Here is a 24,835-nt window from a genome sequence, read left to right as displayed (position 1 = left end):
TACACTCAATAACTATGTTTCATTTATTTTGTATTTATTCCACAGAGTCCAGAAATAATTTGAGTTACATTCATCATGGATACAATGTGAATTTTATTTTCATGCACTCTTCTTTTTTTTTTTTGTCTTTTGTCTTTTGTTGTTGTTGTTGTTGCTATTTCTTGGGCCGCTCCCGCGGCATATGGAGGTTCCCAGGCTAGGGGTTGAATCGGAGCTGTAGCCACCGGCCTACGCCAGAGCCACAGCCACGCGGGATCCGAGCCGCGTCTGCAACCTACACCACAGCTCACGGCAACGCCGGATCCTTAACCCACTGAGCAAGGACAGGGACCGAACCTGCAACCTCATGGTTCCTAGTCGGATTCGTTAACCACTGCGCCACGACCGGAACTCCTCATGCACTCTTCTATGATGAGCATTGCTCTAAGTTGCTACCTACACTTTAACATTACCATTTTGTCTAACTCACAATGTTTCAATATACTAAAACATCAGAATTTACTTAACTATTCCGGTAGTATAGGAATATTCACTTTTTTCCTCTATTTCACAATTATGAGTGAAGCCACAATGAACATCTACATATATAGCTTTTCCCATTTTGTGGGGGGGGGCTTCATTCCTTAGTCATTCTACTTTTAGAACTTTATCTAAAGTCAAAAGATACAAAAAAATCTGTGGCACTTAAAATGTATTACTAAATTATCTTTAAAAAGCATCACCGCACTAATTTACACAGCCATCAGCAATATACAGTTTGAACTGTTTTCAACAAGCAATTGTCTTTAGTGTTTTCCCACATACTTACATGTGTAAATTAAACATAGCTGTTTTCAATTCTTTGATAACTGGAAAAATTAAATGTTTTCCATGTTTCCATTTATGTAATGTATTGACATATCATTCCCTGATTCATTCATTCTCTTTATTTTATTACTTAATGAATTTATTACATTTATATTTGTACAGTGATCATCAGAATCCAATTTCACAGGATTTCCATCCCACAACCCAAGCACATCCCCCCACCCCCCAAACTGTCTCCTCTGGAGACCATAAGTTTTTCAATGTCTGTGAGTCATTATCTGTTCTGCAAAGAAGTTCAGTCTGTCCTTTTTTCAGATTCCACATGTCAGTGAAAGCATTGGATGTTGGTGTCTCATTGTATGGCTGACTTCATTTAGCATGATAATTTCTAGGTCCATCCATGTTGCAAAAAATGCTGGTATTTCGTTCTTTTTAATGGCTAAGTAATATTCCATTGTGTATATGTACCACCTCTTCTTGATCCACTCCTCTGTCGATGGACATTTAAGTTGTTTCCATGTCTTGGCTATTGAAAAGAGCACTGCAATGAACATCGGAGTACATGTGTCTTTGTGAGTCATGGTTTTCTCTGGATAGATGCCCAGGAGTGGGATTGCTGGATCAAATGGTAGTTCTATGTTTAGTTTTCTGAGGAATCTCCATACTGTTTTCCACAGTGGTTGCACCAGTTTATAATTCCACCAACAGTGTAATAGGGTTCCTTTTCTCCACACCCTCTCCAGCACTTATTATTTGTAGACGTTTTGATGATGGCCATTCTGGCTGGTGTAAGGTGGTACCTCATAGTGGTTTTGATTTGCATTTCTCTGATAATGAGTGATGTTGAACATCTTTTCATGTGTTTCTTGGACATCTGTATGTCTTCTTTGGGAAACTGTCTGTTTAGATTCTTCTGCCCATTTTTTGATGGGGTTGTTTTTTTTTTTTTGGTATGGAGCTGCAGAAGGTGTTTATAAATTTTGGAGATTAATCCCTTGTCAGTTGATTCACTTGCAAAGATTTTCTGCCATTCTGTGGGTTGTCTTTTTGTGTTGTTTAGGGTTTCCTTTGCTGTGCAGAAACTTTTAAGTTTGATTAGGTCCCATCTGTTTATTTTATTTTTTATTGTCAATACTCTAAATGGTGGATCTGAGAAGATGTTACTGTTGTTTATGTCAGAGAGTGTTTGGCCTATGTTTTCCTCTAAGAGTTTTATAGTGTCTGGTCTTACACTTAGGTCTTTAATCCGTTTTGAGTTTATTTTTGTGTATGGTGTTAGGGATCATTCTCTCTTTTTAAATACAAAAACTATGCTAATTCTGTTTACCTATTAGGATTGACTGATTGATCATTTGTTTGTTAAATGTATAATCCCTATACATGTGCATGATGTCAATTGTGAAAAGCGGATGGTTCATCCATAGGTATAGTCTTTCATGACAAGCATCACAAAAAGGTCAAGGAAGATTCTGAAAGGAGTGGGATGGAGTCTTGCCTCATCTAAAGTCCTAGAAGAAGACAGGTAATAAAGCCAACTGGCTACAATTGTATGGAACCATATGTTGCTTTTCAATAAACAGTATTTGCAATATCCTGGGGGGAAAAACCTATATCCATTTATTTTTTTTCTCAGATCCACAAATGTAATTTTTGATCATTTTCCCCCTTGCTTCCTATTTATCAGAGCATTCAGTTTGTTCCTTCCTCCCTTCCCATCTTTTTTGGCTGTACCCACGGCATGCGGAGATTCCCAGGTGAGGGACTGAACATTAGCCATAGCAATGACAACACTGGAGGCTACCAGGGAACCCCCGTGTTAGTTTCATTTTATTCAATAATCCATCATCACATTTTTGTGATTGCAAATTACTAGCCAAGTAAAAGAAACTGAGATTAATGAAGCTTTAAGGGAGATTTTTAAAAAGAGCAACAAAGCAACTCTAATGAATTTAAAGAAAATGTCTTATTTGCTAGCCCTGGCACTCTATAATGTGTTGTTAAAAACAACATGCCAGGAAAGATAATTATATATTTCAGTTCAGCACAAAAGCCCTGGGGAGGAGAATTAAAGAGCTAAAGATTCAGTAAACAGAGCATAAAAGTTGACAAATAAGGCACTTCTGTTACAAATAGCAGCATGCAATGCTCGTAAGATTAATAGCAAAACTATATGTTTCTATCTTAACTAGTCAGAGACTATAATAAAGAAACAAGAAAAATAAAACTCAGCATCTCTACCATAAAACAAAAATAAAACAAAATTCTAAGATGTGTTCTCATCATTCTGGGAGAATATTAGAGCATAAGAGAAGGAAGGAGGAAGAAAAGTCAATGCAAAAAAAGATTGTGGCTCTTGCGTTTCTTTCTATACTTAGGCATTATACACCAGGCTGCTGACTTTGTTTCCTGGGAAGGCTAACTTCAAAATTAATGTTTATCACTTCAAGCTTAGCCTCTCTATAGCCAGTATGAGAGAAAAATCCAAGAGTTCCCGTCGTGGCTCAGTGGTTAGCGAACCTGACTAGGAACCATGAGGTTGCAGGTTCGATCCCTGGCCTTGCTCAGTGGGTTAAGGATCCGGTGTTGCCGTGAGCTATGGTGTAGGTCGAAGACGCAGCTCAGATCCCACGTTGCTATGGCTGTGGTGTAGGCCGGCAGCTACAGCTCCGATTGGACCCCTGGCCTGGGAACCTCCATATGCTGCGGAAAGCAGCCCCAGAAAAGGCAAAAAAACAAAACAAAACAAAAAATCCATTCTAAGGTAACAGAGAGCCATCAGGCATCTTCTATGTAACTTCACTTTATATTAATATGCATATTAAAGATATCATTTGGAGTTTATTATTCATAACTTCAAATTGATAGAGAAAATGATCAAATTCAATTCACTTTTTGTACTATCTATTTTACAACTGAAAAATGTGAAGAACCCAGCTTTGACCTTGAGTTAGTTACAAATTCAGAGGCTGTCTGAAAAGAGCAAGAGCATCAATCCTAACACTTGCCAGTATACGCAAAATATATAACCAGAACCAAGTAAACAAATCTCCACTAAATTAAAGTAGATTTAATAAATCTCAAGTTGATTTGGGTTGGTCATTTTATTTAAAAAAATTAAAAACAAAGTTCAAGCAATATTTAAGAAATTATGTTCAAATGCTGTTTTCTTATACAAATATCACAGTTTGTAAACAGTTCCTTTAAAAAGACATGACTTAATTGTGGTGATGGTTGCACAATTCTGTGAATATACTGAAAACTAGTGAATTTATTCTTTAAAATGATGAATTTTATGGTATGTGAATTACATCTCAATATAGCAGTAAGATTAAAAAAAAAAAACATGGTACTTTTTTTCCCTAGCAAACAAGTAGTTATCAAAAAACTCCCTCAAAACATTAGGTTCCTCAACCATGCCTGATAATTAAAATCTTTCTGTTTCACACATAATAATCCTGATGTTAAACAACAAGGTTGAACAAATACTCTGGCTATCAAAAGACAACTTCAGATTCAGTTTAGGTGGTACTGGGTTTTTTTTGGGGGGGCTGCACCTGTGACATGAGGAAGTTTCCATGCCACAGCAGTGACAATGCCAGATCCTTAACCCACTGAGCCACCGGGAACTCCCAGGTTCAGTTTAGATTTAACAGAAATATTTTTGGTTTAAATTTACATATAATTCAAGTTATTTGAACAATGGGTTCCTTTTGGATATCTGGTTACAGTGATAAGCTCAAAGTGGTCAAGATCTACATACAGCCTTTATTTTGTTATAGAATGGTTTTGAGGTATAATTAACATGTAGTAACATAGCGCTTATTTTTCAGCACTTATTTTTAAACAATGTTAAACATTATGATTATAGTTCAAGTAAACTCTGGACTTATTTTCAAAATAAACTGAGGAGTTCCCATCGTGGTTCAGTGGTTAACAAACCCAATAAGCATCCATGAGGACAAGGGTTTGATCCCTGGCCTTGCTCAGTGGGTTAAGGATCTGGCATTTCCATGTGGTGTGGGTGGCAGACAGGGCTCCGATCCCATGCTGCAGTGGCTATGGCATAGGCCAGCAGCTACAGCTCCAATTGGATCCCTAACCTGGGAACTTCCATGTGCCGTGGGTGCAGCCCTAAAAAGCAGAAACAAACAAACAAACAAAAACCCAAAATAAATCCAAAGTTTATTTAGGCTGTTCATTTTATTTATAAAATTAAAAACAAAGTTCAAACGATATTTAAATTGTTTGGCTACTGAAATTATGAAATTATGGCTACTGTTGTGCAGGCAAAATGACAAATCATTAAATATCCTACAAAAAGCCTAAAGATTTTTGTCTAATAAAAAAAAAAAACCCACGTACACACTGTCAAATTAAAATGAAACTGTGCAGAGACTGAAGTGTGAAAATAAAAGTATGCCTTCAAAAACAGAATTTCCTGGATTTTAAACAATTCATAAAACGATTTTAAAAAGCCAAATTTTAACCAAAAAAGATGTCCATAACAGACTGATCAGTATGCTCTAGAGAGAAAAAGCAGTGTGGTTTGTGCCATTGTAAAAAGGGTCTTACATTATAAAGGAATTCTTAAGTATGAATGAGAATACATGTATACACTAGTTCAATTAATATCGCTGCTCGGTAAGGGGATTCAATGACTTATGACACAGATAACAGTGATTATGGTATAATAACGATTGCAGTATTGAGTCAAAATTAATTTGAGAATATATATTATATTTACAATTTGATCCACATTAAGAAACAGTAGTAATATATGAAAATAAGAGGACTATAAAAACAGTGCATCAGTCAGAAAATATTAATATAAAAGGCACCTGGAGGAGTTCCCGTCAGGATGCAGTGGAAACAAATCCAACTAGGAACCCTAAGGTTTCAGGTTCGATCCCTGGCCTCGCTCAGTGGGTTAAGGATCTGGTGCTGCCATGAGCTGTGGTGTAGGTTGCAGATGTGGCTCAGATCCTGCATTGCTGTAGCTGTAGCTGTGGCGGAGGCCAGCAGCTGTAGCTCCGATTCAGCCCTAGCCTGGGAACTTCCATTTGCTGCAAGGGAGACCCTAAAAAGAAAAAGAAAAAAAAAAAAAAGGCATCTGGAGGCCAGTATTGACTGTCTAAGTGATGACCCTAGAAGTAGAAGAGATAAACCTAAAACAGGCTGAGTACTAGATTATGTTTTATAAGGTTATATCTGTGTTATGTACAACCTGAGTAGTCCTTAAAGTAATCTCAAAATCATAAATATCTTGAAAACTTGGGAATGTAAAAGACCCTAGATGTAAATGGAATCAAATGCTGAAGAAAATGGCATAATGAGAGTGTCCAGTTTATGGAGAAAGAGACCACACTTGTATGAAGCTATGCAATTTTTATAATACCTCTGCTTCAATTTAGTCTAGGGAATTGACCGTTTTTAATCTTATCATCTCTGACAAAAAAAAAATTACAGAAACTATTTTCAAGTGTAATTATAAGGGACTATTTAAGTAAACACAGAATTTTTATAGCTAATAAATATTTAATCATCACATGTTTGCAATGGAAGGAGACGGAAAGATGATCTGTACACAAAGAATCAACGTCGATCAAATGGCCTATTTGAACCCTTTAGTCATAAGCTCAGGCCCATATACAGAATCTTAATATTCTGATGAAAAAGAAAAGCCAGTATGGTGAGAAGTAAGCAAACACAAGAGCAACAATCTAGACACAAAAGGGAGCATGTGACCCAAAGCCTACTTTCACAGCCTCAAACTTTCCTACACTGCTGGGAATGCTGGCCTGTCCCTTCTGCCCTTATTGGAATCTAGAGAGTTGGAAAAGTGAGGAGAGAGACAAGGAGAGAGTGAGTGAGAGCATACATGCTGAAATCTCTCCTGAGCAGAGGCAGGATCTAGTACAATCCAGTCTTCAGTCTTTGGAAACAGAGTCAAGAGAGAAGGCAGCCATACTATTTCCACTATAGTCCAGGAAAAATATCCAATCTTGGATCTAGGATTATGTGTGTATGAGTGGATGAAGGAGGGAGAAAGGGAAGAGCTGTGAAAAGGACCAAAAGAGCTAGGAAAACAGCCCTTGAGATCTCCCTTCCCCTCGGACGTCAGGAATACACTATGACTGCTGATACTTGTGATAGCTCCAACAAGTGATGTATTTGTTTCAGACACAGCCCAGAAGAAAACATGCTAAGGAATTGGGAAAAATTAAAGGAAAGAAAGAAACTGATTAAGAAGAAGAAGAAGAAGAAGAAATAATAAATAGATCCTAACTTGGTGAAAACCTTGACCAGATCTTATCTTCTATATTAGATGCTATGATTAAATGAATAAACTATTGCATTCTCAGCCCATCAACAGATAAATAGAGTTGGAAATATTTCCTTTTCAAATCACATAAAGAAAGAAAAGCCTATCTCCAGAACATTTTTTGGAATAACACAAAATATTTCTCAAAGAAAAATCTCTCTTTTTTTTTCTTTTTCCCTATCTAGTCCTTCATCTTACAACTGCTTGGGCCATTTCCATCTTATATCACTGTGAGAGTATTCAAATATTCAACTTAGGGAGTTCCCCTGTGGTGCAGTAGAAACAAATCCAACTAATATCCATGAGGATATGGGTTCAATCCCTGGCCTCGCTCAGTTGGTTGGGGATCTGGCATTGTCTGTGAGCTGTGGTGTAGGTTGCAAACCTGGCTCAGATTCCACGTTGCTAGGGCTGTGGCATAGGCTGGTGGCTGAAGCTCTGATTCTACTCCAAGCCTGGGAACCTCCATATGCCAATGGAGCAGCCCTAAAAAAAAAGCAAAAACCAAAACCACAACCAAAAATTCAACTTCATGATCACAACATATTATCCTGCAACTTCACAACAACATGTTATCCTGCAAACCAAGGGGCAGAATTAATTCAACCATCAGGTATTGAATAGCTCCTTTGTGCCAGGTACCATTACAGGTGTAAATAATCTATTTTGTAAAGATATGCCTTCTTATTTATTCATTTATTGTCTTTCTAGGGCTGCACCTGTGGCATATGGAAGTTCCCAGGCTGGGGGCGAATTGGAGTTGCAGCTGCTGGCCTATGCCACAGCCACAGCAATGCGGGATCCCCAACCCACTGAGCGAGGCCAGGGATCAAACCTGAGTCTTCATGGATACTAGTTGGATTTGTTATCACTGAGCCACCATGGGTACTCCCTCTTCTATATACTTTATTTTACTCATTTATATTAACTTAATTTGGTGATTCAGATTGATTCGAGTACTTACTTGTAATTAGAAACATCTCTACATCTTAATTTTCTCATCTGAAAATGAGGATAAATTTACTTCTCTTACACTGTAATTATGAGGGTTAAATGAAATAAAATATGTAAAACTGATCCATAAACAATTGAGGCTGCTTTAAAAAGTGTAAGATAAATAACAAGGAAGTGTAAAAAGTGAAAACCAAGAAAAGCTAGGGTGAAGTTAGTGTATCACAGCTCTTAGCTTTCTAGTAAATAGTAATTAGCTATACAATTCACTGTCCACCAGCTAAAAGTGAGTTAGCTGTTCAGAAGATGCAAAGGTATTTCTGGTACTAAGACCTCAGAATTTTCTTCCTTGGGCCCTCATAAAGACGACAACATGTTATCTAAGACGATGTTCTCAACAACATCCCAACCATGAATACAGCATATTTCACTAGATGATTACATATAACACTATACCTAAAAGACTGGAATGCATCTGAGCTCCAGCTAAGCAGAAACTAGAGCTCTTTGAGACTTAATGAAGGTCTGACAGAATAAATAAGTGCCCTCTTAACAGCCTCCACCGATACCTTCTAAGTATGATCCAACTTTATCTGATTAAGCCAACCTGAATATACAGAAATTCAGGAGTCAAGTCAGTATTGTGTAGGGTCTGGGGAGTATCTGTACTGGATCCTCACAGTTGTTCTCCACCACGGAAAAGTGGTATAAGCTGGTGGTTACAAGCACGAGCCCAGGCGCTAGACTGCCTGCATTAGAATCCCACCTTTGCTTTTCAGAAAAAGTGTGAGCAAGCTTTGGCAAGTTACTTAATTGTATGCTGCCTCTGGAACCTCCTATGTAAAATGACGATAATAATACCTACCTCATTGTTATAAAAATGAAATAAGGTTATATAAAAATTAAATTAATACAAAGTGCTTAGAAAAAAACCTGGCATGGAGGAAGCTAACTATTATTATAAATGTGAAAGTTTGTGAACTCATACAGGTTGGCTAATTTATATAGTTACAATTTAAACAGAGCCTAATTAAGAATTCATTTACACTGATATCTTTTAAACAAAAAAGCCCTTAAAAAAAAAAAACAAACTGCACAAGCACAATACATCTTGCCTTTTTTGGGGTGGTATAAAAATACCATGTTTTAATGATGGTTCATAAAGAGTATATAAATAGTATGTGATTCATACAGTTTCACTTAAGTACTATGGCTCTTTTGTTAGCTATGTTCTTCACCTCCACTATCCTGCTACATAAATACATAAATGATACACCCACAGCATCTATATTAAACAAGTTAATTTTAATAGGCAAAAGGACAGAAAATTTTTAAAGAATCAAATTTCTGTAAATTCATTTTTTAGAAAACCTATCAGTCAAATTCACAGAACTGATAGCAGTAAATTATAATACAAGCAAGGGATGGAGTTCCGGTCGAGGCTCAATGGTAATGAACCTGACTAGTATCCATGAGGATGCAGGTTCGATACCTAGCCTCCCTCAGTGGATTAAGGATCCAATGTTGCCATGAGCTATGGTGTAGGCTGCAGATGCAGCTCAGATCCTTCGTTGCTGTGGCTACGTTGCTGTGGCTGTGGCATAGAGCAGCTGCAGCTCTAATTCAACTCCTGGCCTGGGAACTTCCATATGCCGAGGGTACAGCTGTAAAAAAAAGGACAAAAAAAAAATATATAAGAGGCAACTTGGATTCAATAAAACTAAATCTAACGGCAATGTATACTCACTTTCGCTGTAGCAGAAGGCAGTAATCAACTATGACAGGCACCATATCCTATAAAGAAACCATAAAGAAAGCATCAGCACCTTATCTCTGTCCAATGGCCTTCTGGTTAGACACAACACATAGTCTCATCAGTTGGCTTCAAGGAGTTCCCTGGTGGCCTGGTGGGTTAAGGATCCAGTGTTATTGCTTCTGGGGCTTGGGTTATAACTGCAGTATGGGTTTGATCCCTGGCCTGGAAACTTCAGCATGCTGCAAGGTCAGCAAAAAAACAAGAAGAAAGTGGTCTGCTTCAGATATGTTAGATTATTGGGAGAATATAACTTTGTGCCATGCTTTTGGTAAGCAATTTGGCACTCTATGTCATGAAAACACTGGAGTTCCCAATAGGGCTCAACAGGATTGGTGGCATCTCTGCAGCACCAGGATGCAGGTTCAATCCCCAGCCCAGCACCGTGGATTAAAAGATCTGGTGTTGCCACAGCTGTGGTGTAGATCACAACTGCAGCTGGAATCTGATCCCTGGCCCAGAACTCCATATGCTGCAGGGCAACCAAAAAAGAAGAAAATAAAATGTGAAAATGCTTTTATCCAGTAATTCTGTCTGGAAATTCATCCTAAATACATTTAAAAAGAAAAAAAAATTTAATTCACTAAGATATTCACTGCAGCTCAGTAACAGAAGCAGCAGGAGAAGGAAGAAGATATTGAAATTAAACATACAACATGGGAAAACAAGTAAGCTTGCTGTTTAAATGAAGTATTAGGTAAATACTACAAGTTTATAAAGAGTTTACAACATTATAAGAAACATTAGGTAAAAAATATGCTTTTATCTCACAAATCTGTAAAGAAAATTTGCAAAGAAAGCAAAAGAAAATATATTAAATTGACAATATAAATAGTTGGTTCTTTTGGTGCCTCCGGTAGGTGATTAAGGTTGTACATATTTTGTCACACTCCTCCAAGCTAGTTATTTTAAGGCTGATTTAATGCCTCATAACATTTTGATTATTTTAAATTCATCATGTATAGACTCATATCAAACAAATGGCAACCCATAATTCTGGCCTTTTTCAAGAGACACAATTTGAGGGAGAAACAGTAGCTTGTTATGACTAGAACTTGTCAAGTAACCAAGCATTAGATTTCAGCAGTGCTCTTTCATTTTCTGCTGGCTGAAGAGCAATGGTTTCCTTTTAAAAATCCTAGAAGGCCTAGGTTCTAGGGAGAAAAATATCCCATCAGCAAGGAGAAGACACTATGTGAGGAAAAGAACACTACATGCTAGCATTTCTTTGACAGAGAGAACAAAACTGAGGAACCCTTATTACCTGGGAGAGAAGTCAGCAGAACAAGGATTCCTAATCCTGAAAAGCTCTCCCTGGCCCATCCATCCTGCTTCCTTTAGTTATCAGTATTCCTCATGACTACATTTATAATCTTATTTAGATTCTTCAAAAACAAGAATTAAAATCATAGACTTGAAAAGTGTTAGAGCTATATTAAGTCTCAACCCTGAATGAGAACACATGGAGTAGGACAAATTACCTGCAGAGAAAAAAAAAAAATCCCTAAAAATATTAGATAAATTTAATAAACATTCTTTAAAATACACAGTTGAGCTCCCAAAAAAGTAAGGGAAAATATCCAGGGTTTAAAATGGAATAAGGAACTAAAAACCAAAGCTACAAGCCCTGAGCTGTCACTGAGACTGTCCTATAAATTTGTTGGTCATATAAGAGCTTGGGTTTAAATGCGAGAAACAAGCTGAGGCCTTGATTCTTGCAGCATAAAGACCAGGATTCTTAAAAAGGTGCCTCCTTAGTGAGAGGCAATTAGAAAGAAAAACATCTACAAGCATAGGGAGATGACATGAAAAGTTGTCTGTCTCTTCCTGGACTCGAAGGGGGTAAATTTGTACTGTCCAAGAATCTATCATCAAGATTCTGTCCACAGGTAGATTGAGGATTTGAAATTATAGTATCTTCTTAGTATAGGAATAATCAAGCCAAGAAATTAACACAAAAGGTGATCCTGAAAAAAGGATACTCCTGGGGTACTCGAAAGAAGAAAATTCCAGAAACAGTAGTTAACACAGGCAAAAATAAGGCCTCCTGACAAAGCCGCATTAAAGATGTGCTTAAAGTAAAAAATTTAAAGCACCTCCTGAAATAATCCACCATAAGTAAATGTCAGCAGAAACTACAAACAGCAGGGGGAGACCCCTAAAACTTCAAATATCATAATTATCAGGTAGAAATTATTAAAGGCATAAAGTAAGAAATTAAGTGCCTAGCCTAGTACTAAGGTTATACTATTGGGATAATAGAGGGTGAAACCATCAGATTAATACATGCAGACAGATCACTCTGGTGATTCTTTGATGGGAAGATCTGGAAAACCAAGACTGAAGATAGGTAGCTACTACAGTAGTCAAAAGAAAGAAATAGGAGACTAAACCATGGTGGTGATAGTAGGCATAAAAAATAGCAGACAGAATCAAGAACTATTTATAAAGTAAAACTGTAGAAGTTGGTGACAGATTGGTTGTGGGTTGGAAGGCACAGGCAGGAGTCTATAAAACTCCCAAGTTTCTAGTTTGAGTGATGACTGAATGAAGATGTCACGAAATGAGATAAGGAATATGGGAGGAGGTGTTAAAAGGAAGAAGCTAAATGTAGTTTGGGCTATGATGGCTCTGAGGAACATCTTTTACTTAGATGTTGGAAAAAAAAATGGATATAGTAATCTGAACCATTCAAGTGAGAATTACACACTTCTAAGTCATGAAAGGAATAAAACTAAGGCTAAGAGAGATAAAAATCAGAGGACAGTGGACTATATCTTGAGGAAGACCCATATTTATGATATGGTCAGAAGACAGGAACAATGTCCAACTCAGGAACAGTCGCGGAGGTTTAAAAATCAGGAGCACAAAATCACAGCTATCTGTAGGACACAGAATTTCAAAAAGAGAAGTAGTGATTATCACTGTTTAACATGGCACTGTGGATGAGTAAGACAGGATATGCAAAGTTTTATTTTATGTATAAATTAGGATATCACTGGTATCTTTAGTAGGAATGTATTTTTACCTTCCTGATTAGACAATAGCACAGTAATGGGTAAGATCCAGCTTGCAGAGAATTGGGGGGGTGTGAAGGGGAGAAAGATGAAAGGCAAGGAGGGTGGAGGAAGAAGAGAAAATATCAATGTATGTATAACTGGAATCCCTAAAAGAGAAAGCTGAAACTGAAAAGAATGAATAGTTCAAGATATAATTCAAGAAAACTTTCCTGAGATCTTAAAAAAGTCTTAAATCTAGGAGTTTCCATCATGGCTCAGTGGTTAAAGAATCTGACTAGTATTCATGAAGAAAAGGGTTCAATCCCTGGCCTTGCTCAGCAGATTAAGGATCTGGCATTGCCGTGAGCTGTGGTGTAGGTCACAGACGTGGCTTGGATCTGGCATTGCTGTGGCTGTAGTGTAGGCCAGCAGCTGCAGCTCCAATTTGACCCCTAGCCTGGGAACCTCCATATGCCACAGGTGAGTCCCCAAAAATACAAAAGACAAAAAAAATAAAATTAACAAAAGTCTTAAATCTACATATTAATAGAGTACACTGTATGCCAAGAAAAAATACTCTAGAATAATTATACTGTGACCCAATGCAGTAAAGTTACCAGATTCCCCAAACTAAGAAATAGCCAAGAAAAAAAGATGAATTTTGAGAGAAGGAGAAAAATCTGGCTAGCCTCAGATTTTCCCATAGTGGCATTCAATTACAGAAGATAATAGAGAAGTATTTTCAAGATCCCTAAGGAAAGCCACAATATTTTTTGATATAAAAGTTAGAGTCCAATAATTTGAAGATGCAACAACTCAAAAAATATTGTTCTTATGAGCCTTCTCTCTTTTTTTTTCTTTTAATCCTCCTCCATATTAGTTTACTTTTGGCCAAATCATGCCCAAATATCCCTCCAAATTTAGAAAAAAAGATGTGTCTTTCATTAAACTTTTGTCCCCTTCTATTTAGAAGCCTATCATTTTACAGCCAAGAATCTGAAGCATGATATTCTTTTCTTCTTGATGAAACTGATATTAATTCATAGAAGAACATTTGAAAAATGCATTAAAAATATTTTAGGGAGTTCCCGTGGTGGTGCAGTGGTTAACGATGAACCATGAGGTTGCGGGTTCGATCCCTGGTCTTGCTCAGTGGGTTAAGGATCCAGCGTTGCCATGAGCTGTGGTGTAGGTCACAGACACAGCTCAGATCCCGAGTTGCTGTGGCTCTGGCGTGGGCCTGTGGCTACAGCTCCAATTAGACCCCTAGCCTGGGAACCTCCATGTGCCGCAGGAGCAGCCCTAGAAAAAGGCAAAAAGACAAAAAACAAAACAAAACAAACAAACAAAATATTTTAAAAGGTAAAATGTCATCCACAATTTTACCACTAAGAGGAAATATTATTTAAAACTATTATATACCTTTGCCTTTTTCTCATCATTTAGCATAGTTAGGACCCTATCAGTTGTTCTCAAGGTGTGATCCATGAGGAGCATAAGAGATCTTCAAGTCTTAGGGGGTTTGTGAGGTCAAATGAATTTTCATAATAATATTAAGTTTTATTCTTATTTTTCAGCATGTTCACTTTTGCAAATATGGTGCAGCTGCAAGGGTGTGTAAAACTGCTGTCTCTTTCACCTGAATCCAGGCAGTGGCACCAACCCATACTAACAGTCATCACATGCTTCAGTCATGTCCTCAGAGGAAAGAAAAAGATGCCACTTTCACCCAAGACTGCCCTTGGTGAAGCAGTGGTGTTTTTTTGTTTGTTTGTTTGTTTTTGCAAGTATTGATTTTTTATTTTTATTTATAATCATTTTTATTTTTTCCATTATAGCTGGTTTACAGTGTCCTGTCAATTTTCTACTGTACAGCAAGGTGACCCAACTTGTATTCTGCTGTGCAACAGAAGTAACTTTATTCCTATTTCTCATTTCATCACACTGAATATTTTTTAAAAAGTATGCACAAAAGAACAAAATAAGTACACATTTTAAAATATTCGGTGTGATGAAATGAGAAATAGGAATAAAGTACTTATGTTCCACAGCAAAACACAAGTAAGCTGTCTCAAGGAAAAGCACTCACGCCACTGTTGGAGTGGTAAAGCGAACAACTTTTACCACAGAGTACCATGACTGACAGAAAAATGTATCTCTTCAGATTTGTGTTTGACAAAAATTTCTTCAGAAATGAACACAGTGAAGTTTTCCCTTCAAGGGAAAAAAAAGAACATATTTGTTGGCAATGATAAAATTCAAGCTTTCAGTTGAAAATTAGAATTTTGGAAATCACACAGCCACCACTGTGAGATTTACAGCTTTAAAGACTTTACTGATGAGATTGGTGGTGATTCATTAGCCTTTCTTGAAGAAACTGCTTCAGCAACAAGAAATGACTGGGGAAACTATAGCAAGAGCACTGGTGATCAGCATGAACTATATTTAACTACAAAAGTAAGCCTAAAACAGATACCCTCAGACAATGAGGAAAAGATTTTTATGAAGACAAATTGGGAGGAGAAAAAGCAAAGAAGGTGGGAGAGAGAAAAGATTAAGTGGCCTCATCTGTAAACTGGTAGTCAAAAGCTGACAATTAAAATTAGAAGTAGAAGAATTTTGAACAGTATAAAAGATAACAGTTAAAATCTGGTAATGGAGGAGGGGCTGAGGAGGAAGAAAAAAATATCTGCTAAATTTTATCACAGAAAGGACCAATGCCAAAAAAAAAGAAAAAGAAAAAAAGGATCAAAGCAACTATCAAGCTATAATTATAAAGGTAATCATTGGAATAAAATATGCAATCCTAAATATCAAAAGTATATGCACACATAAAAAAATAAGTGGAGAAAGATTTTCTTAAAAAAATAATATTTGGTTTAACTCACTTAATATTTTCAGATTGAAATCTGAAAAAAAAAAAAGCAAAAATCTGAAATCTCAAAAAACAAACCCCCAACTCTATGTAGTAAACAAGACACAAATACAAAGTTATCCAGAAAGACTGAAAATAAAAGGATAGGCAAAAGTACACCATGCAAAGAAAAAAATCAGAAATGTGATTGGATAAAAAGTTATTTATCAGCTAAAGTAAAATTCAGGCTGATTTATTTATTCACTTAGTCAATAAATCATAATGAAGATAAACTTCCTATTTCTAAACGCCAAATTACCACATGGTACATACTAAATTATACAGTGCTAACATTCCTAAGGCAGAAGATGGAAAGAAAAATAGAGAAAGAGGACTTAACAGGGCATTTTAATTTACTTCTCAATTTCCATGAGAAATTGAGTAGACAAAAATGGCTAAGGGTTTATAAGATCTAACAATTAATTTTAAAAATCTGATAGTAAACATTTTCTGTGAAAACACACAAAACGCTATATATTTCAAGTGCTTATGGAACACTAATGGAAACTGATCATGTATTAGGCCACACACACACACACAAAAACCCTAAAAAAAAAAAAAAAAAAACCTCCAAAAAAGTAGAATCAGTATATAAAACATCTGATTACAATACAATTGAACTAGAAAGGAATCATGTATCAGAAAATAAGGTGCTTTCTCCACTTAAAAAATAAATTTTCTCCAAAAGTTTTCTTCAAAGAAGGAACACCAATCACATTTGAAAATTACATATAAATAATGAAAGTGGTACATATGGACATGATAGCCTTAAATAAATCTATAAATTGACATTTTTCAGAACATTCTAACAGCAGCAAAATACATGTTTTTCTCAAATATGCAAAACATTTACTAAGATAAATGACATATTTTAGGCCATAAAACAAGTTTCAAATTTTAAAAGATTTAAGTCAAACAAAATATGTTCTCTGACCACAATGGAATTAAATTAGAAATTTAAAAAATAAAGAATAACAAAAGCCATCACTATAGATTCTTCATATATAAAAAGGGTAATAAAAATGTCAGGGGAAACTTTTTGTCAATAAATTTGACAACTCAGATGAAATGGCTAAATTTCCCAAAAGAGAGAAAATATCAATGTTCACTCAAAAAGAAACAATACATAACCCTCTAAGAAATTGTATTTGCAGTTAAAAACTTTCTTACAAAGAAAACTCAAGGCCTTGATACTTTCAACAATGAATTCTCTCAAACATTTAAGGAAGAAATAATACCAACTGTTATTATTAATTATTATTAATACCAACTCCTCCATAAGACCAAAAAGGAGATAATAACTCACAACTAATTCTAAGAATTAGTCCAGAAATCACCATATTAATAAAAAAAGAAAAACAATATAATCATCACTATAAACACAAAAAAAAGAACTTCACCAAAGCCAACATTCATTCCTGAAAAAAAAATCTTAGAAGATTAAGAATAGAACTTTCTCAACTTATAAAGGGCACCTTTAAAATCCTGTAACTAGCATTGTATTTTTAAAACAAAGACTGATGCTTTCCCAGTAACACTGGAATAAGACAAGGATGTCAACTCTCACCACTTCTGTTCAACATCATAGCGGAGGCCATATTGGAGCCAATGTAATAACGCAAGAAAGAGAAATGAAAGATATACAAATTGGAAAGTACAAGTATTTCCATCTTTATTTGCAGACAACATGATTGTCTATATAGAAAATCTGTTGGGACATACAAAAAAAATTAGAAGTTTAGCAAGATCATAGGTCAATATATTAAAATCAACTGGATTTCTATACACTAGAAACAAAGAGAAATTGAAGTTTAAAAAAAATACCATTTACAACAGTGTCAAAAAAAGGGGAAAACTGTGCAACTATTTAAAAAAAAAAAAAAGATACTCTCTAGGAACCAATTTCAGAAATCCTCCAAGATACATTAAGTAAAAAACAAAACAGAGTACAAAATAGCATATATAGTTTTCCATCATTTGTGTTTAGAAAAGGAAGAAATATAAATGCATGGGTAGGTAAATGTGTATACGTGCTTGCATTTACATGAAGAAAATCTAGAAAGATACTTAAAAACTTAGTAACAATGGTGAGAGGCAGGAGGGCAGGAGACAGATAGCAGTAGAGTGAGGGAGACTTCTCACTGCATACATGTGCATAATTTTTGAATCACATGACTATATTCAAGTAATTGAATGTTTAAGAGAGGACAGAAGCAGGTAATACAACTGTCTACAACTGGTCTCAATTCTACGGAAATATACTGGCTAGGACATATGGACAAGGACCTCTATCGAGCCACTGGTGAAATTCAACCATATTTATATAAAGCCTCTACTATGGACCAGGCACAATACTAGATGTTAATGACACATATTTAACAGAACAGATACATCTTTTTAGAAGTTTTATTGCAGTATGGTTGACTTACAACCGTTATGTTAGTTTCAGGTGTACAGCAAAGTAAATCAGTTACACACACACACACACACACACACACACATATATCCATTCCTTTTCAGAGGTTATTACAGTATTGAGTAATTTTCCCTGTGCTATACAGTAGGACTCTGTTACTTATCTTTTTTATAAATAGTAGTGTGTACAGGTTAATCCTGATCTCCTAATTTACCCTTCCCCCAACATTTTCAGATTCTTTCCCCACATAAGCTATCACAGAGTACTGAATAGATTTCTGAGCTATACAGTAGGTCCTTGTTACTGATCAATTTTGTATATAGTAGTGTGCACATGCCAATCCCAACCTCCCAATCCATTCCTCTCCACAATGTTTCCCCTTTGGTAACCATAAATTTGGTTTCAAAATCTTTGAGTCTATTTCTGTTTTGTAAGTTCTTTTGTATTTTTTTTAGCTATTCTTTTTTTTGGGGGGGCACACCTGCGGCATGTAGAAGTTCCCTGGCCAGGGACTGAACCCATGCCACAGCAGTGACTAGAGCCACAGCAGTGACAATGCTAGATCTTTAACACTAGGCCATTGGGGAACTCCTGTATCATTTTTTTATTAGGTTCCACATATTAGTGATCTCACATGATATTTGTCTTTCTCTGACTTACTTCATTTAGTATGATAATTTCTTTTTTTTTTTCATTTATTTATTTATTTATTTTGTCTTTCTGCTATTTCTTGGGCTGCTCCCGCAGCATATGGAGGTTCCCAGGCTAGGGGTCTAATCGGAGCTGCAGCCACCGGCCTACGCCAGAACCACAGCAACTCGGGATTCGAGCCACATCTGTAACCTACATCACAGCTCACGGCAACGCCGGATCGTTAACCCACTGAGCAAGGGCAGGGACCGAACCCACAACCTCATGGTTTCTAGTCGGATTAACCACTGTGCCAAAACAGGAACTCCAGTATGATAATTTCTAAGTCCATCCAGGTTGCTTCAAAATGGAATTATTTTGAAACAGATATCTTATAGTCAGCACAAATTTTTTTAAAAAGAGTGCCAGTAAAGTATGATGAAAGTTAAGAGGGGAGAAATATGTAATCCCAGAGGCAGTGACAACAACAAGGCCTACCTAAGTCTGCCTTCTTTGAGAATGTGACACTTAATGGTCACCTGAAAGAGAGCATCCACCAACCAAATTATAAGGAAGAAAGCTCCAGCGAAAGGGACTAATAGCTTGTGGAACAGTCCATATGTAAGAGACAGCAGAGAACCTCAAGGAACTGAGAGAGAGTGTGCACAGAAAACTCAGAAAGAGGAGACTGGCCTGGATGAGGAAGGGGCAATGGGCAGGATTCTGGACTTTAAGGGTAATGAAAAACCACTGAAAGACTTTTAGGCAGGGATCTAAGACTTGAAATTTAAAAACTGTGGCAGAATTTTAAGTGGTTTAAAATCTTTTTACTTTTGTCACTCATAAAAAATAAAAAATACAGTTATATTAGAATACATGTGTAGACTTTAAATACTTCTTTGCAAATTTCTGCTACTATATGCCACTTGCCAACTCCCACTCCTTTGCAACACTTCTTAGCTTTCTTGGCCTAGACTTTCTCATCATCTGAAATTCCAAACTTCTGCTCTCTTCCTTAATCCAAGAGATCTTCAAATGCCATGCAAAGAGGACACATAGGCAATTTCTACTTCCAGGAAGATGGAACAGACATACTTTTCCCTATTCCTCCCACTTGTACAACTAAAAACCCTGGACAGCACATACAATACAAAAATAAGAAGTATTTGGAAGGTGGAAAGGAGAAGGCAGACCTCAGGACCTGAGGAGAGACACAGTAGTGAGTTCCCTGGTTTCTTTTAACCATATGTCCCAGGATTGAGGCTGAAGAAGCCAGCAACCTGGAAATGCCCATGGGCACATATAGAAAAATCCCAATAAAAGCTTATTCTCTCTAGCCAAAAAAAAAAAAAAACAAAAAAGGAAGAATCTGGTAAAAGAAAAGTGGCCCCACAGCCACTGTGATGGTTAATTTTATGTATTAACTTGGCTAGACCATGAGGTGCCTGGATATTTAAACAAATGGTAAACCCTCCAAGAGGGTGTTTTTGAAGGAGATTAACATATCAATCAGTAGACTGGGTAGAGCAGGCTGTCCTCCCTGGTGCTGAAACATCGGCTCTTTGTGGGTCTTGAGCTTGGCAGCTCTCAAACTGGAACTACAGGGAGAAAGGATCGAGATGGCGGAGGAGTAAGACATGGTGCTCACCTTCTCCCACAAACACATCAAAAAAACCACACCTACATGTAGAACAATTCACGCAGAACATCTACTGAACGCTGGCAGAAGATCTTAAACCTCCAAAAAGGGCAAAAAAACATCCACATAACTGGGTAGAACAAAGGGAAAAAAAGAGAGAGAAAAGGAATCAGGATGGGACTAGCATCCTGAGGGGAAGCTGTTAAAAAGGAAAGGAATCCACATCCTGGGAAGCCACCTAACTGATGGGGAGACCAGCCGAGACAGAGGGGCCTCAAAGCGATGGAGAACAGCAAAGGAGCTGGACTGAGGAGGGCAAAGCAGAAAGGAGCCGCACAGACAATCTATACCACTGCCCCCAGGTCACAGCCTGAGCGTCACAGCCTGAGAGACTTAGGGAGGGGCTGGGCACTGAGACTCGGGCTCTGGAGGTCAGTTCCAGGGAGAGGACTAGTGTTGGCTGTGTGAAGACAGCCTGAGGGGCTAGGGAGCAGTGTGCCATGCGCTGGGGAGTGGAATGCCATAGCCGAGGGAACCTGGGAGGAGGTCTGGGCCCACAGGAGAAGCAAGGCATCATTATTGGTGAGGACAAGGGGAGGAGGGGAGGACCACAATAGGAATCTCTTTCCCTGCACAAGAGCGCAGACTCACAGAGGGCGGGGCGTCTCTGGCACAAGCTATGGGTGGCAAGGTGCCACCTGCTCAGGCTCTGGGTGACAGGGAGCCTTCTGAGCAGGCTACAGGTGGCTGGGTACCTCCTGTGTAGGCTAAGGGCAGCAGGGGACTAAGCACCACACAGTGCCTCTTGCAAGATCTACAGGTGGTGGGGGACAAAGCACAGCAGTCATCTCAGACAGCAGAGGGGGTGTGGCCTGCCACCAACAGGAGTTTGTGAACAGGCTCCACCTGCAGCCCCAGTCACCTCGGAGGTTGGCAAAGAAGAGGGCTCTGCAACTGAGCACCACCTCTTGTTGCTCTCACTCCCCTGGGAACTCACGCACCCTGTCGCTGCCACTGCTAAATGCTCCAGGCAATGCCTAAATCTGCCTGAGGCTCGTTACCACTTCCCAGGGCCCTGCAACTAGGAGTAGCCTGTGCCTCATTCCTGCAGGTACTTGCTACTATCAAAAGCCCAGTAACCAGGCACTGACTACTAGCCCTGTCCATTGCCTCCTCCTCTCTGCAAATAACACAGTACCCTATCAAGGGGATAACAGCTTGTTCAAACTGCGAAAAGAGACAGCAAATATCCAAACTCCCATGCCAAAAATAAATAGTAACCCCCACAAAATGCAAAGGAGTGCGTTTGCATATAGATAGTCCTCTGGGTTAGATAGTTCTCTAAACTCACAGAATAATAAAAATAAAAGCAAAATGAAGAAGTTCAGGAACCATTCCCAGTTAAAAGAACAGGGGAATTCACCTGAAGCAGCAAACAATGAAACAGACCTCTGCAGTCTAATAGATACCAAGTTCAAAAAGAAAATAGTGAAAATACTGAAGGAATTAAGGGTAAATATAAAGGAATTAAGAGCAGATATAAACAGTAATGCAGATTATTTAGGAGGAGCCAAGAAAAATTAGAAAATGCATTTGCAGGAGTTCCCGTGGTTAACCAATCTGACTAGGAACCATGAGGTTGTGGGTTCGGTCCCTGCCCTTGCTCAGTGGGTTAACGATCCGGCGTTGCCGTGAGCTGTGGTGTAGGTTGCAGACGCGGCTCGGATCCAGCGTAGCTGTGGCTCTGGCGTAGGCCGGTGGCTGCAGCTCCGATTCAACCCCTAGCCTGGGAACCTCCATATGCCGTGGGAGCGGCCCAAGAAATAGCAAAAAAAAAAAAAAGAAAAAAAGAAAATGCATTTGCAGAGATGCAAACTGAATTAAAGGCAGTCAAGAGCAGAATGAATAATGCAGAGAAACGAATCAGTGACTTGGAAGATAGAATAATGGAAATCACCCAATCAGGACAGTAGACAGAAAATCAAACGAAAAAACATGAAAGCAATATAAGAGATCTATGGGCTAATATAAAGCAGGCCAATCTATGCATAATGGGGATTCCAGAAGGAGAAGAAAAAGAAAAAGGTATTCAAACTGGAACTACACATAAGCTTCCCTGGGTCTCCAGTATGCCAGCTGCAGATCTTGGTACTTTCCATAATACTGTGAACTAATTCCTTATAATAAATCATATAACATAGCCCTACTGGTTCTGTTTCTCTGGAGAACCCTGACTGATACACTCACCTAGGCCAGCAAACGCAGAGCGGGAAACCTAGATTTTCACCCTCCACAGGATATAAAAGGGTACTCTAATCCTCCCTCCCTCAATCAAGGTATACGAAAAGTCAGGACTTTCAAACCAACAAGCCAATAACAAAACCCATCCTCCTCCCCCATGGAAAGTCTCAACAGAGATCATACAAGAGCCTGAATTTCCACCTACACTCAAGAGTAATGAGGCCCCACAGAGGAGTGGTGTCAGGGGAGGCCTATGAATCAGAAGTTTCACCAGAGGCCAATCCAGTGGTAATGAGGCCACTGTCACCACCGTGTCAATGGTGGCCACAAGGAGAGAGGTAGTGAGGTACTCCTAGCCCTAACTAGCCAGTGAGGCAACAATGAAGGACTAATAAGGAGCAGGAACTCCCATCTCTGCCCAGCAATGAGGAGCAGCGCTCCTCATCAGGTATCGATGGAAGCTGAGTAGAAAGCCCGGACTTTTAACCCACAGCTGGCAGTAACAAAGTAGCAGTCCTCCTCTTACTCTGCCAGGACACTATCTGAAGGAAGTAGCTAAAACAGAAAGTTTACCAGAGTTCCCGTCGTGGCTCAGTGGTTAACAAATCCAACTAGGAACCATGAGTTTGTGGGTTCTATCTCTGGCCTCACTCAGTGGGTTAAGGATCAGGTGTTGCCGTGAGCTGTGGTGTAGGTTGCAGACATGGCTTGAATCCCATGTTGCTGTTGGCTGTGGCGTAGGCCAATGGCTACAGCTCCGATTAGACCCCTCGCCTGGGAACCTCCATGTGCCACAGGTGCGGCCCTAGAAAATACAAAAAAAAAAAAAAGAAAGAAAGAAAGAAAGTTTATAGAATCTCACAACATAACATCCAGAATGTCTAAGTTTCAAAAGAAAATCACAAATCATATTGAGAACTTAAGATCTGAAACTGAATTTTAAAACGATAATCAAGAGATGTCAACACTGAGATGATAGCGATGTTAGAACTGATCTGACAAAGATTTTTAAAGCAGCCATCATAAAAGTGCTTCAATAAGCAACTACAAACAGTCTTGGAACAAATGAAAATACAGAACGTTTCATCAAAGAAATCTAAGATATAAAGAAGAACCAAGTGGAAATTTTAGAACTGAAAAACATAATAACTGAAAATTTTAAAAACCAAAAGGATGGGCTCAATAGAAAAACAGAGGTTTCAGAGGAAAAGAATCAATGAACTGGAAGAAAGAACAGTAGAAATTTACAATCTGAAGGAGAAAAAAAAAATGACTGAAAAAAATTGAACAGAGATTCAGGGGACTGTAGGACAACAAAAGATCTAATATTTGTGTTATCAGAGTCTCAGAAAGAGAAAAGAAAAAGGGTGGGACTGAAAAAGTACTCAAAGATATAATAGCTAAGAGTGTCCCAAATTTGGCAAAAGACATAAACACACAGATTTATCCAAACGTGATAAATTTAAAGAAATCCACACCAAAGATATTTTCAAAATTCTGAAAACTAAAGACCAAAAAAAAAAAAAAAAATCTCGAAAGTAGCATTAAAAAAGACAACATCCTAACTATAGGAAAAATCAATTTAAATGACTGAATTTCTCATCAGAAGCCATGGAAGCCAGAGGAAATGGCACAATTTTTTCAAGTACTGAAAGAAAATAACTATCAACCCAGAATCCTAAATCCAATGAAATATTCTTTAGGAATGAAGGGGAAATCAAGACATTTTCAGATGAAGAGACTTTGCTGCCAGCAAAATTACCCCAAAAGAATGGCTAATTAAAGTTCTCTAAGCAGGAAAGAAACAGTAAAACAAGGAACCCTGGTATATCAGGGAAGAAGAAAGAACATGGCAAGCAAAAATAAGGATAAATATAATAGAAATTCCTTGAGTATTCTTACTTAACGTTTTATGGATGAAGCAAAAATTATAATACTCTATGATGTGGTTCTAAATGCAGAGGAAATATTTAAGACAATATATTAAAAAGAGTAAAGGCAAATGGCTATAAAAGGAGGTAAGGTTCCTACACTATTTCCATTAGAGAAATAACATCAGTTGATTTGGATAACTGATGTACATATAACGTAATACCAGGAGAA

The 24,835-nt window shown here is 37.8% G+C and overlaps 1 protein-coding gene across 4 annotated transcripts in view; it reads right to left on the bottom strand.

Moving 5' to 3' along the window:
* VPS8 (VPS8 subunit of CORVET complex) overlaps nt 1–24,835 on the bottom strand; it is a 254,741-nt gene that overhangs the window by 152,000 nt on the left and 77,906 nt on the right. For all 4 annotated transcript variants that reach the window (XR_007135933.1, XM_047788199.1, XM_047788209.1 and 1 more), the window contains one exon: nt 9,828–9,874. Coding sequence is in view for 3 of the 4 variants with exons in the window: in XM_047788199.1 (XP_047644155.1) it covers nt 9,828–9,874 (47 nt within the window). In the remaining variant the exon portion in view is untranslated. The remainder of the gene's footprint in view (nt 1–9,827; nt 9,875–24,835) is intronic.

Source organism: Phacochoerus africanus, chromosome 1 (genome assembly GCF_016906955.1).
Source record: "Phacochoerus africanus isolate WHEZ1 chromosome 1, ROS_Pafr_v1, whole genome shotgun sequence".
NCBI lineage: Eukaryota > Metazoa > Chordata > Mammalia > Artiodactyla > Suidae > Phacochoerus > Phacochoerus africanus.
The sequence above is the reverse complement of the archived record's forward strand: the minus strand, read 5'-3'. Positions and strand labels throughout refer to the sequence as shown.